The sequence below is a fragment of the Patagioenas fasciata genome, chromosome 17 (genome assembly GCF_037038585.1).
Source record: "Patagioenas fasciata isolate bPatFas1 chromosome 17, bPatFas1.hap1, whole genome shotgun sequence".
Classification (NCBI taxonomy): Eukaryota; Metazoa; Chordata; class Aves; order Columbiformes; family Columbidae; genus Patagioenas; species Patagioenas fasciata.
The window spans coordinates 7800531-7816245 of record NC_092536.1 but is presented as its reverse complement, the minus strand read 5'-3'; the positions used below and the strand labels follow the sequence as shown (position 1 = coordinate 7816245).

The 15715-nt window shown below is 37.7% G+C and overlaps 1 protein-coding gene across 1 annotated transcript; it reads left to right on the top strand.

Moving 5' to 3' along the window:
- The first annotated feature begins 202 nt into the window (after positions 1-202).
- CDC45 (cell division cycle 45) lies at positions 203-14652 on the top strand. Its single transcript, XM_065851894.2, has 19 exons — positions 203-458; positions 1790-1849; positions 2147-2239; positions 2591-2728; positions 3294-3437; positions 4487-4542; positions 5149-5197; positions 5707-5768; positions 6115-6165; positions 6901-7020; positions 7393-7524; positions 7618-7716; positions 9034-9195; positions 9397-9535; positions 9868-9951; positions 11140-11258; positions 11714-11790; positions 12364-12430; positions 13596-14652. Exons 1-18 carry the CDS (start codon positions 408-410, stop codon positions 12426-12428), a joined length of 1701 nt encoding a protein of 566 aa, XP_065707966.1. The 5' UTR covers positions 203-407; the 3' UTR covers positions 12429-12430; positions 13596-14652.
- Positions 14653-15715: the final 1063 nt, after the last annotated feature.

Sequence of the window (15715 nt, the reverse complement as noted above, 5' to 3'; positions counted from 1 at the left end):
CTTTTCTGGTAACTCAGCCCTTCTTCAGGCACAGAGGGTTAGTATAACCCCCTTCGCCTCTTCATCGGACTCACTTAAATAGCAAAACAAACAACTCGCCCGTAGCAAAGATGGCAGACATGGCAACAAAGACCATAACAGTGCTTCCGGCTGGTATACTCCTGGGATTGGCCAGTTCCATGTGTCACGGCTGCCTTTCCCAATCCCATTGGCGAAGACCCGGAATGGGTTGGGCAGTTAGTCCAATCCACTCTTCGACGGAGGGACAGTCGCTCTTCCATTGGCCAGCGCGCCGTGATGAACAGACCAATGGGAAGCGGCACTGATTTGGCGCCCAGTTTGAAGGGGGGCGGCCGGTGCCCGCCGCTGTTTCGCCGCCGCGTTCCCGCCGCCCTCACGCTGCCGCTATGTTCATCTCCGACTGCCGCCGGGAGTTTTACGATGTGATTGTCAGCCAGGTGCGGGCCGCGACCGGGGTGGGGTCACCCCGGACATCCCGGTGGCGGGCGGAGCTGCCTCCCCTCTGGCCGCTCCCGGCGGGGCTGCGGCTTTTCCCGCCGCCTCACGGAGCAGGGTTGGTGCCGGGGCGGCCTTGGCTCTGCCGCCGGCTGAGGCGCTCCAGGAGTCGCGGGGCTGTGGGGGCGGTGGTGCCGCGTCTCCTGGGCTGCTGGGTCCGGGGAAGGCGGCGGGAGCGGCGCAGTCAGGGACGAAACTCACTGGGCCGCTTTGAGGGGGTGTAAAAATATAATTCCTACAGTGACCCCGGGGTGTAAAAATACAACAGAGACATGGTGGGACAGAACTCATGACTGTAATATGGTCATGGATGGCTATGTCCTTTTCAGGAAAGACAGGCCAGCCAGGGGTGGTGGTGGAGTTGCTCTTTATGTGAGAGAGCAACTACAATGTATTGAATATTGTCCAGGCACGGATGAGGAGCAAGTTGAGAGTCTATGGGTGAAAGTTAAGGGGCAAGCTGCCCAGGGTGATGCCGTTGTGAGTGTCTATTATTGGCCACCAGATCAGGGTGAGGAAGTTGATGAGGCCTCTACAGACAGCTGAGAGCAGCCTCACAGTCACAGGCCCTGGTTGTGGTGGGGGATTTTAACTCCCCTGATGTTTGTTGGAAGGACTACTCGGCCGGCCAGCCACAGTCTAGGAGGTTCCTCCAGTGCCTTGACGATAACTTTCTGATGCAAAGGGTGGAGGAGCCGACTAGAAGAGGTGCACTGCTGGACCTCATCCTCACTAACAAGGAGGGTCTGGTTGAAGCGGTAAAGGTTGAGGGCTGCCTTGGTTGCAGTGACTATGAAATGAAAATTCTGTGTTTCTGTGAATGTCCCTCCCGAGTGTGTCTGCGGCGTAGGAAACGTGACCCAAAGTTGCCTTGCTCCTATTTTTGCTACAGATTTTTTTTTAGTCAAATCTGTTCCAGATGCCATGCTGAAAACTTAAGCCTTTCTGGATGTGATGAAAAGGGTTATAGGGCTGAGTAACTTTGAACCTTCAAAGCTATGTGCTGCTTGTGGGAGTCTGAATAATTATATTTCTTCATAGCAGTTGATTTATTTTGGGTATGTGGAGTTGTTATTTGTTCATATGTTCAGGGATCCAAATTGGTCGATTTTGTTTGCAGTGTCCATTCAGAAGCAATCATTTGTACTTGTAAAGATCTCTACCTAAATGTCTCATTTCTGATCTCACAGTGATCTATGCATTTCATGTACCAACGCATCAACTTTTGTGCCTATGTTAATATATTAATACTGTTATGCCGTTATTTTTGCAGCGTGTTCTTCTTCTCGTTGCTTCGGATGTTGATGCGTTATGTGCTTGTAAAATACTCCAAGTAAGTCTTTGTTCATTATCACTGTAGACTAACAGTAAAAGAAAAAAATGCCCTGGGAGCCTTTTAATAGTTTTGGACTGGGGAAAGGGTGCAGGTTTGATCTGCTTTTAAAACTTATTTTTTCCATGAGTTATGACACTGAAAACTGGGAAGTCATAGTCCTAAAGTTCATGTAGATTTGTCATTTGGGATGTCTTTGAGATAAAGATTTATATGAAACAGGATTATAGCATGGTATAGCACTGTAGAAGAAGTTGTTCCCCTCGCCTTTGCTAACAGCTCTTTGCTTCCTTTCAGGCTCTGTTTCAATGTGATCACGTGCAATATACCCTCGTCCCGGTATCTGGGTGGCAAGAACTTGAAACTGCCTTTCTTGAGCATAAAGATCAGGTGAAAAAATACTGGAAATTTTTTAAGTTGCAGCTAATCTTGTATAGACAGGCACTTCTTCCCTTTCCCCAACTTAAAATGTCAGCTCTTAAACTAATCATTATTAATATTCTTATTATTGATTACCTCAAAACAGTGGTTAAAATTTAATATACCAGTAACAAACTTCTGAAGTTTTTTACATCAGCTCAAACTAATGTGCTCAAGTTTTGATAGATTCAAATTAAGTTTCTACATGTTTTGAGATATGAAAGATGGTTTTGTAAAGGTGTTTTCAGTCTTCTGTGTTTCCTGCTAATTGAAGTAAAAAGCTTTTTTGTTTGTTTGTTTTGTGTTTGCTTTTGATTGCAGTTCAAATATTTTGTTCTTATTAACTGTGGTGCCAATGTTGACCTTCTGGAGATCTTGCAGCCTGAAGAAGACACATTTTTTTTTGTATGTGATAGCCACAGACCTATCAATGTAGTGAATGTTTACAATGACACACAGGTAAACTAAGCTTTTCTTTCCTAATAAAAATCTTTGCACAGTGTGGTGGTGGGTCGTGTAGTGCTTTTTTGTGTTTTGCAAAACTGTTTCCAGTGTTAGTCAGTAGGTTAGGAAGCAGTATTAATGGATATTTGCAGTAGTAATTAGAAGAAAATCTCTTATCAGTAGTAAAATATATACTGTTAGCAGTGTGATAGTTGTCAGTAGTAAGAACCTGTTAGTCCTGTTACTATAAATTAAATTATTGCAAATCAAAGGACAAACATCCTCCAAAATGTAACATTTATTGTATCTCAGAGTCCAGCAAACCTCGAATTTGAATCTTAAGCACAAATTGTTTGACAACATGCCTGTAACAAGCATAAAAATGACAACTCTGTCAGTAGTGCTGTAACAAAATAACACATTTACTCATATTGTGTACAAATAAGTATTGTCTCTGTGTTAAAAAGCAGTATTTTTGTTATGCCAGGAACTGATCACAACCAAAATGAATTTTTAGTTTCTCAAAACATCTGAAGTATTCTCATTTTAATCACTAAATAAGGTACTTTTTTCATGCTAGATTAAGCTATTAGTTAAACAAGATGATGATCTCGGTGTTCCTGCTTATGATGATATCTTCAGAGATGATGAGGATGAAGAAGAGGACTCAGAGAATGAAAGTGAGGGATCAGAACCTTCAGAGAAACGCAGACGTTTTGAAGAGGTGTGTTTCTGCTGCTTTGTTGTGAAAAGAAGGAAAATAAAACAGTTAATACATATACTGTACATCATCACAATAATTACCTATGAGTTTAAAAATGAAGTTCCGTTTGATCACAAATTCAAGTGTAGATTTTATAAATAATCTACTACAGCCAGCAGAGTTTCACATACACAAAGTGTTTATTTATCTGGACTGTATAGGAATATTTTCTCCTTATCAAAACAGGTTTTGAACTTGACTATGCTTAATGCCGTTTTTGTGTCACCAGTGAACAGAAGGATCTATTTCCGATCAGGTGCTATGGGCTTTTCAGCCGAGGAAAACAACTTACTTAGAAACACTTTTTTAAAATAGGAGTTTGAAAAGGTGAAAGGTCACAAATAATTTAGCAATACATTTTGTCTGTCCTCGTAGCAGTAAACTAACGAAAGTATATTATGACAAAGACCTCCCTCCCCCAAAAAATCTGGCCTATGTTATTAGTATTTGTAGCATATTTTCTATTTATACAATGCAAAGAACCAAAGGCTACCAATATCAAGAGTCAATTAATTATTAAGACATTCTAAAATTTAATATTAATATTGTATTTTTTTTTCTACTAATCAATGAAGGGTACTAGCTTAGGAAAAGCTAATATCAGAAATTCAAAGGACCTGCTAAGTATTCCACAAATATATTTATTTATTTGAGTTTTCAATCTGATTATGCTATTTAAGGATAAATATACAGTGCCCTCTTTCTGGCCTTAATTATTTTTTTTATCAGTATCATTATTATATAAAATGGCAGAATGCAGTGTTGGTACTGCTGAAAATAATGTGTACTAAGCCTCTTATTTGTGAAGATGAGCTAAACAAATATTAGCACAGAATGATGCTGTGACTTTATAGAAAATATTCGATAATAATACCTTTCCTCTTAAGTGCTGTTAATGGGAGTAATTCTTCTAAGTATTTTAAATGAAGACTCGGTCATTATAGTATCTGGATAGGTGCTAAATTACTAGAGTATTTTTTTAGCTTTTTAACATCCAAATTAATTTACAGGACATAATAGAGAGAACAATGAAAAGGCGACAAAGACGAGAGTGGGAGGCACGCAGGTGTGGTTTGTTGTTTTTTCTTTTATGTTTTATATATCTCTCTTATTCTTTGATTAAAAGCTCTGTGACAATACAAAAACATGGTACCATTCTGGTTGATTTGCAAAATGTTTTAGTTCGAACTATTCAGAAAGTGGAGAGGGGTATTTATTATATAAAAATAAAATGTTTAAATGGAGGATTATTCTAAGTTATAAATTTGTGTTGCAATACGAACAGCTCTGCAGTTTGAAGTAGCTGTAGTATTCTTATCTTGTCTATCTTAAGGTGAAATCTGTGCATTTGTTTTCTTTCTTTACAACCCCATTATTGTCAATAGGAATGTGCAGGAACAAATCAAATAAGAAAATGGGATCTGCAGAATCTATTATTTGATATTTTTTTTCCTTTTTACTCTATGACTATGTTTCAGAGTAGTTGCTATGTTTCTTCTAAAATCTTATTAGCTTGCAGAAAAAAACGTAGCCCAAGTTTGTGGTTCTCTTTTTTAAATTGCTAAAATGAAATTTAAATAATATTTCACAATTCAAGACTTATATTTTGAATTGGATTCAATGACCAGTTCACCACTTAGTCAAATGTGTTGGGTTTTTCTTCCCTTTTTAGACGAGAAATTCTGTTTGATTATGAGCAGTATGAGTATCATGGGACCTCAGTAAGTATAACCGCACTTGCTATAAAAACATGAGGTGCCAATGTAAAGGAAATTGGAAAATATCCTGTGTTATAAGTATTTAATCCAATATTATATTTATCAAATAATATTATACATTAAAATAAAATGGTCATATCTTGTTATTGTTATGTTTTATTGATAAGATGTAGGGAGCCTGTTTGCTTTTCAGAGTTCTCAAGTGTCAGGATATTTCAAGAATAATACTTAAGACACCAAACCGTCCTTTCTGTTATTTGACCCCTTTGATTATTTTTATGCTTTGTTAGGTGTTGCTTCATATATAATGCAGACTGGCAGAACTGTATACAATATTTCTCTTTCTGCTTAATGTCCTAGAAAGTAAGACACTGGCAGATTGTCAAACTCAAATGTGATTTCTAGAGCTTTAGTGACATGCTAGTACTCAGCACATTTAACTGTGTTTTATTTCTTAAAACAGGTGAGAGTTTTGTGTACATTTATCCTCTTTTTGTTTTTCCATTATATAGTCTGCAATGGTGATGTTTGATCTGGCATGGATAATGTCTAAAGATTTGAACGACATGTTGTGGTATGTTTTCATTAACATCTTTCCTAGAGGCTAGGAGCTTGATCTGAGAGTAAAAAGAGATTTCAGTATAAAGTTCCAGTTTATTTCCCAAGTCAATATGTCTTGAATTGGAGGACACGTCTGTGTAAATTAATTAGAAGCAACCAACAGATTTTGCATGGATAAAGAGAGGATGGTACTGTGTGTGTATGTCTGCTCAATAGGGAATTAACTTCTAGGTACAGCTGGTGAACACTGTTTCTGGCTTGTTCTTTTGCATACTTAGAGGGTTAAATAGAATATACTCTACTGGAATATATTTCATTATACATTTTTTGTTTCTTTCTTTCCTCCTCCACAATTTTAGGTGGGCTATTGTTGGCCTAACAGATCAGTGGATTCAAGATAAAATCACTCAGTAAGAACAATCTTTTAATTTATCTTTATTACTTTTCTTTTCCTTAAGAGTAACTAATAGCACTTCATAGAGATCAGGAAGCATATGGGAATTAATATAATACAAGATAATTAATAAACAGTGCCATTAGATAATTTAATAAATGAATGAGATCTGATGCCTTCCAAAACCAAGAATATAAATCAGAAAGATCTGTATTTTCCTTTTCCACTATTTAGAATTTTTAAGTCTTAGCTTTATTTTTTCACAAAGTTATAAAGCAATCACTTTTGATCTGGGAAGGAATGGTGTTTAATAATAATTTTTGTAAATATGACCTTGACACAGTTTTATAAAAGGAAAAAAGTTCTGTATGTTCTGTATCCTCCAACTTCCTTTCTGATTTTTTTTCTCACTTCATATTTTGTTCTAGATACCATCAGAATTCTAGTAGTACATGGTGGTTTATTGTTGCTAATACATGGATGTCTTAAGGAGATAATTGTAATAAGTAACTAATTTCAGTCTATCTGTCTCTCTGTGTTGGTTTTATTTTTGCTTTAGTTGCCTGGGTGTGGGGCTGAATATAGAAATAACATTATTGAACAAGTTGGGGTTTTTTAAAAAAATGTGTCTGCAGTTGTCATGCTGCTGACTGGCCAATGTGTGAACTTTAGGAAGGATTTTTGTGTTCTCATCATCAATAACAAAAATACATGTGAAGAAAGTGAAGTGACAAATTTGTTTTTGTTTAAGGATGAAGTATGTGACAGATATTGGAACCCTACAGCGTCACGTGTCTCGCCATAACCACCGCAATGAGGACGAAGAAAATTCTCTGTCCATCGATTGCATGCGAATAGCGTTCGAATATGAGTATCCTTGCGTAAGATCTGGAAAAACCAAACTTCACCTGCTTGGTGAATCCCAATTGAGTTTATATGTAGGGTAAAAAAATCCCAAGCTTCTCCACTGAGAATGGAATTAAACTGAAGTTTAAACGGTTTGTTGAACGTGAATGTAGCTTATGTAGCTTCAGTTCAGCTTAACCTTCCCAAATTAGTTACAAGTCAGTGTTGCTCATCTTGTGTTACATGCACCTGTAGCACATAACTGTATCTTATGGAGTAGAGAGATACAAAATACAAGGGCAGATGAAGACTTATACACTAGTTACAGAGTTCTGTTAGTATTTGTAACGTCAAATGATATTCGTGTTTATAATTATTTTCCGTAATTCCTGTTCAGTCTGCGCCTGGCGCTTTATCAGCACTGGTCTCTGTATGAAAGTCTCTGTAACACTTCATACACCTCTGCCAGCCTTAAGCTTTGGTCCGTACAAGGACAGAAGAGGCTCCAGGAGTTTTTGGCTGACATGGGGTGAGTTATAAAAATCTGGATCTTTATTAAAGGATCATTTTTTTTCAATGAGCTGTGGAAAAATATCAATATATTTTTTCCTTCTGTTTTTAGCTTGCCTTTGAAGGAAGTGAAACAGAAGTTTAACTCCATGGACATGTCTTTGAAAGAAAATCTTCGGGAAATGATTGAAGAATCTGCAAACAAGTTTGGGTAAATTGTTTTAAATACAAAGTGCTTTATCTAAAAATAATTTTCAATTAAGTTCAAATGTTCGGAGTTCAGGATCTGCTGTGGCAGGAACAGAATTGCTAGCAGAATTTCAACCCTGGACTTCAGCAATGCAAACTTTGGCCTTTTCAGGCAATTGCTAGGGGAAATCCCATGGGCAAGGCTGCTTGAAGATAAAGGGGCCCAAGATAGTTGTTTAGTGTTCAGGGACTGCTTCTACCAGGCACAAGATCAGAGCATCCCAACACGTAGGAAGTCAAGCAAGGGAGCCAGGAGACCTGCGTGCTCGAACAGGGAGCTGCTGGATATGCTCAAGTGGAAGAGGAGACATTATAGCTCATGGAAGGAGGGACTGGCCACTTGGGGAGAATATAAGGCTGTTGTCAGAGGATGTAGGGAGGCAACTAGGAAAGCTAAGGCCTCCTTAGAATTAAACCTGGCGAGACGGGTCAAGGACAACAGGAAGAGCTTTTTCCAATACATGGCAGATAAAACTAACACCAGAGGCAATGTAGGCCCACTGATGAACGAGGCTGGGTGCCCTGGTGACAGAAGATACGGAGAAGGCAGAGTTACTGAATGCCTTTTTTGTCTCCGCCTACTCAGCCAGAGGCTGTCCTGAGGAGCCCCATAGCACTGAGGTCCCAGAGGAAGGCAGGACAACAACAACAGCAACAAAGATCATGAAGGGAGTGGAGCATCTCCCGTGTGAGGAAAGGCTGAGGGAGCTGGGCCTCTTTAGCTTGGAGAAGAGGAGACTGAGGGGTGACCTTATTAATGTTTACAAATACATAAAGAGAGTCATGAGGATGGAGCCAGGCTCTTCTCAGTGACAACCAGCGACAGGACAAGGGGTAATGGGTTCAAACTGGAACACAAGAGGTTCCACTTACATTTGAGAAGAAGCTTTTTCTCAGTGAGGATGACAGATACTGGACCAGGCTGCCCAGGGGGTTTGTGGAGTTTCCTACTCCGGAGACATTCAAAACCCACCTGGACACCTTCCTGTGTAGCCTCATCTAAGTGTTCCTACTCCGGCAGGGATGTTGGACTGGATGAGCTTTCGAGGTCCCTTCCAATCCGTGACATTCTGTGATTCTGTGATTCTGGTTTTGTGTGAAGAGAATGTAACATCTTGTTTTAAAAATGTGTTTTTTAGATTGGCAGTAATAATAGACCTGTTGCAAATGTTGGGGTATGATTTGTCTTCATGTTCTTATATTGAGGAGATGGCATGTCAATGTTGATAATAATGTTGATAATGTTAATAATCTTTGCTGGTTTTACCTCATTTTGCAGAATGAAGGATTTAAGATTTCAGACCTTCAGCATTCACTTTGGCTTTAAGAACAAGTTCTCAGCAAGTGATATAGTTTATGCAACAGCTTCTCTCATGGAGAATATAGAGAAAGAGGAACCCGAAACAACTAATTTCATTAAAGCTTTGGACAGCCTGTCCAGGTACTGAAAACATGTCTCTTTATTATTTTAAAATTTTATTTAGGGAACATGGGTTACATATCTAAAAGATGCATTGATACCTAATAAGTCATTGAAGAAAAATAAAAAAATCACTGCAAACAGTGTTTAGAGAGGTCTCACTTTTGTGTGAAAAGCTTTATTTTTATGTGAAAGTGTTTAATTTTGTTCTTTCTGTTGCAGGGGTAACCTGGACAAACTGCACCAAGGACTGGCTCTAGCCAAAAAACAGTTACGTGCCATCCAGCAGACAGTAGCCAGCTGTATTTGCACCAACCTTGTGATTTCTCAAGGGCCCTTTCTCTATTGCTCTCTCATGGAGGTCAGAATTCTAGTTTTTGGCTGTCTCATAGTTGAGAAACACTGTTTTCTGAACTGCTTAACTGTTTAAGAATGGCTATGTCAGAAAGAACCTATTTATCTATGCTGTGCTGTTCTCTGAGGGGTCAATATTGACATGTACTCTGAACTTCCCAATAATCTGTCCTCTCAAGGGCAAAAGCCAAGTGGGCGAGATGAAACTCCTATATTGTAACGGTTCTTGTTAGTCTTCTCAGAGCCACACAAAACTTTTAGACTTTTCAGTAGATATTAAAATTAAATAAATGGAAGCATCATTCTTGGATTGTAATTGAAATAATTCTTCTTTTCTAGGGCACACCAGATGTGAAACTGTTTTCCAAACCAGTGTCTCTGTGCCTGCTTAGTAAATACTTACTCAAATCGTTTGTTTGCTCTGTAAGTAAATATAAAGTTTTTAACTAATTAACTTCTGGCCTGTGTAGTAGCTATCATTCTGTTGGATACTTGCAGCTGATTATTAAAAACATTACATGAAAATCTTAGTAATGTTTTTCTGCTAATTGGTTGGACAATTTTTAGCACATTTGTGAATGCTGCTTTAGGAAAGATATCTGTCTGGGAGACTTCGTAACATTAGGAAGCGTTTTCATTGCTAAGGTTATGGCCTAAAATCTTTGTGTCAGTTTTGAGGAAGCGTATCACTAAATATGTACTTTGAAAAGTTAACCTGACACAAAAAAGCAATATTACAGGACTGGTAATAGTTATCTAAAGTTTCCTATGTCTGTTTAAATAAAATCCTCTGATATTTATAATTAATGTAACTGAAATTATATTGCATTTATATTTTGAGCTATTAATTATGCATTTCAGATAAAAATTAGGTTTTAAGATTGAGAAGTCTCTTCACAGTGAGTACTTCCTAATTTGTAGATGAAATTCATGGTGGCCTACCCTTGTTGGATTCCATCTGTCTGTCCTCATTTTGAAAGTTTGACATGATGGAAAACTGTTCTGCCACTAGGAGCAGGACGGCATTTTTAACTCACACTGTGAAGCGTTTACCTTAAGAACAGAACACTTTAAGCATACTTCTATTTCATTTACTTGAGTGACTAAAAAGAGTAAAATCTTCATAATTACTCTTGGATTTAATTAAATTGCAAAATTTGTTAACGTTACAGCTTACTACTGCAAAACAATATGACAGAGGACAATAGTTTCTAGTGAAAACTGTTTGTCAATATTTTGTCTGTTGTATTTCAATGTAAAATTATTACTGCAAAAAGTTAAGCCTAGCCCAAGTTTTTAGGTACCCATACCTCCAGCTGTTTTTTAAAGAGCTTTTTTATTTACATATATTGTCTGTCTGTATAATTGTGCTAAATGGAACGTGCTAAAATGGAATGCAAGAGTCAAAGAATTGGAATGTCTGTTGGTCCTTAAAGTGACTTTTACTGGAAGAAAGAAGGGAATTAAGAGATAATGTAAAGAAATCACCTTCTGTTGAACTGCATTATAGCTGTATCCTTAGATGAATATTTGTAACAGTAGCTCGCATGGGGAGCTGAAACTAAACTGTTTCCTCAGTTCACTCTAACAAAGAGGCTTTCTGATTTCCAGACAAAAAACAAGCGTTGTAAATTGCTGCCACTGATAATGGCTGCACCAATGGATGTTGAACAGGGAACTGTGATCATGGTGGGGATTCCTCCAGAGACCGAAAGCTCTGACAAAAAGAAGTAAGCACATTGTTTAAAATTTCTTACTAGAAGTTATCTATAGACTTTTTCTGTTTCTGAAGAAAATATCTTTCCTGTATGTATTTAATACTGAACACATTGAATTGCATCCTTCTTAAAAAGATACTTTTTGCATAGGGTACACAGGAGACATTCTGAGAGATGATACAGATGTTCCTCACTTTCCCTGCAAGTTTTTTTTTTGCTCCCTCTTCAGCAATTTCCTTATCTTAAAAGAGAGAAATAGTTCGCTATGTGACCCATGACTACATTTCTTAAAGCCTGCAATGTTAAGATTTTTGCACTTGAGTAAGCGAGGTATATGCTGAACACATGGCACATGGAACCTCTGGAAGACATTTTCTGCTGTGGGCAAGGAAAGAAGTTCCGTCCTTCTTCTTTAGTAAACGTTTTCTTTTCTGTAATGCTCATTGGTATTTCTGTTCATCTTCTAGCTTTTTTGGAAGAGCGTTTGAGAAAGCTGCAGACAGTACCAATTCTAGGACTTTACACAACCATTTTGACATGTCAAGTGAGTAAATGCTGCCAATCACTTATTTCATTCACCAAACAGTCCTTTAGGGGTCAGTGTTTACGCAGCCTCCATAAAACCTAATGACTGTAGGCAATATATTCAATTTGTGTATGTCTTAGATGCAAACATATAGGAAGCGTATGCGATACACTATTCCTGAGTGTGGTACAAACACAAACTACATTATTTGTAATTTTTTTTCTCAGTGCTATCTTGTTGTGCAGAAATCATAAACTACAGAGCAGAGGCTTGCGTATCTTTTTGACACGAGCTGCCTTTTGCATGGAATAATGAATTTCATATGTGCATTCAAGTTAAAAATCTGTGAGGTTATCTGAGGGCGATTTATATTTAGCAGCCAAACCAGGTATGGTATTGATTTTATGAGATGCATTCTTTACTGTCTGTTTCAAAAATTAGATGCTTATGCAATGAGATTTGCCTGCCTTTGTATATGTGCTTACTAACGAGGCCGTTTTTAGTAATAACATACTTATGTATTCTTCAAGTGTGACATCTAGTATATCTTTCAGTTATTTGCATCTTGTAATAAAACATTTCATATTTTAGTAATTGAATTGAAAACAGAAGACCGGAGCAAATTTCTGGATGCACTCATTTCTCTCCTGTCCTAATGGTAAGACAGTGTAAGGAGAATTAATTCAAAAATTAATTACAAATCAAGTTAGTAATTAAATTACATTTGTATATTATCTGTATAATGGTCTAAGAAAGTGTGTCACTTTCTAGTGAAAATATAAATTGAATATAAGAATTTCTTACAAAGACAATTGTTTTTCTTTTGGGGAGGAAGCACAAGGTACAAACAGACTATTTGTTTTTTTCTCCTTGAGAGATTTATTTATAATAAGTTTTGTAATCCGTAAGCTTCTCTTCCATTGTTCTCAACTTTCTGTGGGAAAGGAGCAGCCATTTGTATTGTGAAAGAAATGGAGATATTAGCTAATCGTAGCTGATACTCAGTTACTGATTTTTAGTTATGATGGCTCTTTTGAGCTCACGATGGAATCTTGGCCATAGCAGTCCCATTCTTGGCTTTGACATTAATGTGGAATTTGCATTTTTCTTTCACAGTGAAGAATGTAGCCTATGTTAGTGTGTAGTTTTTATCTGGAATAAAGATGGGGATATAAGACTTCATTTGTAGTTGCAACTATTAGCTTCACATGAGTTTTAAAGCTACTTTACAGTACAGGTTTTACCATAGATCTGATGAGACTGTCAAATTATTGCCATTGTCTTCAAATATTCCCTGCTTTTCAGCGATGATGAACTGTTTTTACTGGTTTGTGTGTGCGTTTATTCTGCAGTGCTGGGTGGGGATAGCTTGCTTTCTCCCAGAGAAGAAGCCAAACTCTAAATTATTTTGTAGGGTCTGTTTGAGCAATCTATCAGACTGTTTGAAAGTATATAAAGTTCCTCCTGGCTTTTTCATGCCTAGATAAAGATTTGATCTTTAGTATTAATGTGAGGTAATCTCACAAGATTATCTTCATATACATAAAAGCAAAGGAGTAAGAGGAAGGCTTTAGCAACAGTCTGTGAATGTTGGTAGTTCTAGACAGATGACGATATGACTTACTTTTATCCAATGGGTATCAAAGCTTCACCTTCTTTTGCCTTCCATTCACCCGGAAGTTTGAAGCAGAGGGTCAACAGCTGCAGTTGTTTGTTAGGCAGCAGTGTCATGCATGGCTTCCAAGATTTCTACATCTGTTTGTTGCTTTCTTTAAGCTCTGACTACCAATTGTTTCTGATTGTTTTCTGTCCTTGTTACACAGTGGTGCTTTTTGGCTCCTTGTGCTTGAAGCTGAGGAATGGATGCTCTGAAATTATTTTGGATGTTCTAAAGTTCATGGTGCTGCAATTGGGATGTGTCGTCTTGTTTTATCTTAAATGTACCGATACAGGCCTGGGCTGTTGTTTTTATGCCTCTTGAGAGGTCAAGAGAATTTTAACCTTAGCACACAGATATTGAACACTTCTTTATACAGATCTGTCTAATGGTGAAAGGTGTCAACTAGGAGTATTCGCAAATGGGACTTCTATTTGTCAAACCTGCTTTTATTAGTAGATGTGCTCCTGTGATGTTTAGTTCTTGGCTAATAACAAAAACAGGTTTGGAAGAAGATCTGTATTTATATTACCGTTCTAATGTTCTTTTAGAGTTGTCTTGAATGCTTTTTATTTATTTTTAATAAGAAACTTTTTGAAATTCCCCTTGAATTTCTGGAGTGTTGAAACTGTTTTTAGTACTCTCAGGTTGAGGTCTTCTACCTTAATTGAAATAACTGTTTTATGAGACCAGTTTTAAGATTTTAGGGTTTTTAAAATCCAAGTACTGAGTAACGGCCAAACACCAAATGAAAAATTGGGGGATTCCTGTGTCAAAGCATTTTTAGCCATTCATTTTATATACTGTGTTGTCACTTATAGCTTGACTTTGGGAATAATTTTCCTGGAAAGAGTCTAAAATACTCTGATAGTTGTGTGTAGACTGTAGCATTTTAAATATTGACAGACTTGCTCAATCCTTTTCCATGAGAGAGATTTCATTTCACTTGGCCACATGAAATGGTATTAGCTTGTTAGACTTATCCTGCTGTGCATTGGGTGGGTATACAAATGCATATGTTTGGAATTATTTTCCTTCTTGCAATGTTTGCTTGAATTCTGTGTGACTTTAATGTTTTTTGTATTATAGTGACTACATAAATGTTATATATCATTACATCATACTTTGTCCAGATTTTTAACACAGGTTAATTTAATATTAAATGTGATCTAAATGTAGCCAACAGAAAGTTAATTAAACTATATATTTTCATTCAAACAAAAGTTTGGGGTTTTCTTCTTTTAATGTTTTCTTCTCACCTGAGTAAAGTCCCTGTGCCAAGCTGCAATGGCCAGAAAGTTGTGCTTCCTAAAATAAAACACAATACCACCTTTTGGTTTGACATGTTTATTAGGTAGTATTGGCAATAAATAAAATCCCCCCTTTCCAGCATACTTTGAGTTTTGCCTGTACACATCATACAGTAATTTTATTTGTTTTCTGAAGTAGATTACTGTATACTGTACATTGTGCTTCTAGATGTATCAGAGAAAAAATGGGTACGTGTAGCCGTAAATACAATGTGCTTCAGTGTGTAAGATCACCTTCATGTGTATGGAATGGATAATAAGTGCTGGGTAAAACGAAATGTTTACTTGTACAGTCCTGGTCGGTAAGCACATAGAAGATCTTACACATGCTGGATCTCTGACCTGCGTGCCAGTGGCCATCTACCAGCAAATCCTAAACAAACAGCTAAATTCCCCATTTTCTCCCTGCACAAAACCTTTAGACAGGGAAAAAAAACATTGTGAGGAAGGCATCAAAATCATGGGCATGTAACATACCAGTTTAATTACTGTCTCTGTCTTTACTTACATTTAGTGCTATGTTTTCCATATCACGGAATAGTTTTGATGGGTACCTTAGCAAGCTGTTACCTTTTTCTTCTAGCTTGGGGTTTTGGTTTTCCTGGGTTTTTAACTCCACCCTCTTGTTAGAAGCTCAGTGTGAACCCCTTCATCTCACCTCATCAGTTCTCTTACTGCTGTTGTATCCCTCATCCTTCTCCTGAAAATTTGTGTATTTGCTCCATTTCCCTTTCAGGGCTTAATTCAGTTTTACTTCTGCCACATTTTCCTGCTGTTGTGATAAATACAGATCTTACCTAGCAGTGAAGAAGGAAGTGGGGGAGGGGGCGGAGAGGAGGAGAGGCAAGGGGAGTATTTGTGTGTGTGCCTTAGTTGGTGACTGTCATGTCTTAAAAAATGGACACACTTTCAGGCATGCGCACCCTTTGGCTTCAGCATATCGTGTCGTTCTGGGAGGACGAGAAGCGGGAACCAG

What these genes read in the sequence shown, in the direction of transcription:
- CDC45 (XM_065851894.2), top strand. Translation starts at nt 408, where the DNA reads ATGTTCATCTCCGACTGCCGCCGGGAGTTTTACGATGTGATTGTCAGC. An exon ending in ATGAGTATCATGGGACCTCA is followed by an intron (nt 5,198 to 5,706) that starts GTAAGTATAACC and finishes TCCATTATATAG; the next exon opens with TCTGCAATGGTGATGTTTGA. An exon ending in GAATCTGCAAACAAGTTTGG is followed by an intron (nt 7,717 to 9,033) that starts GTAAATTGTTTT and finishes CTCATTTTGCAG; the next exon opens with AATGAAGGATTTAAGATTTC.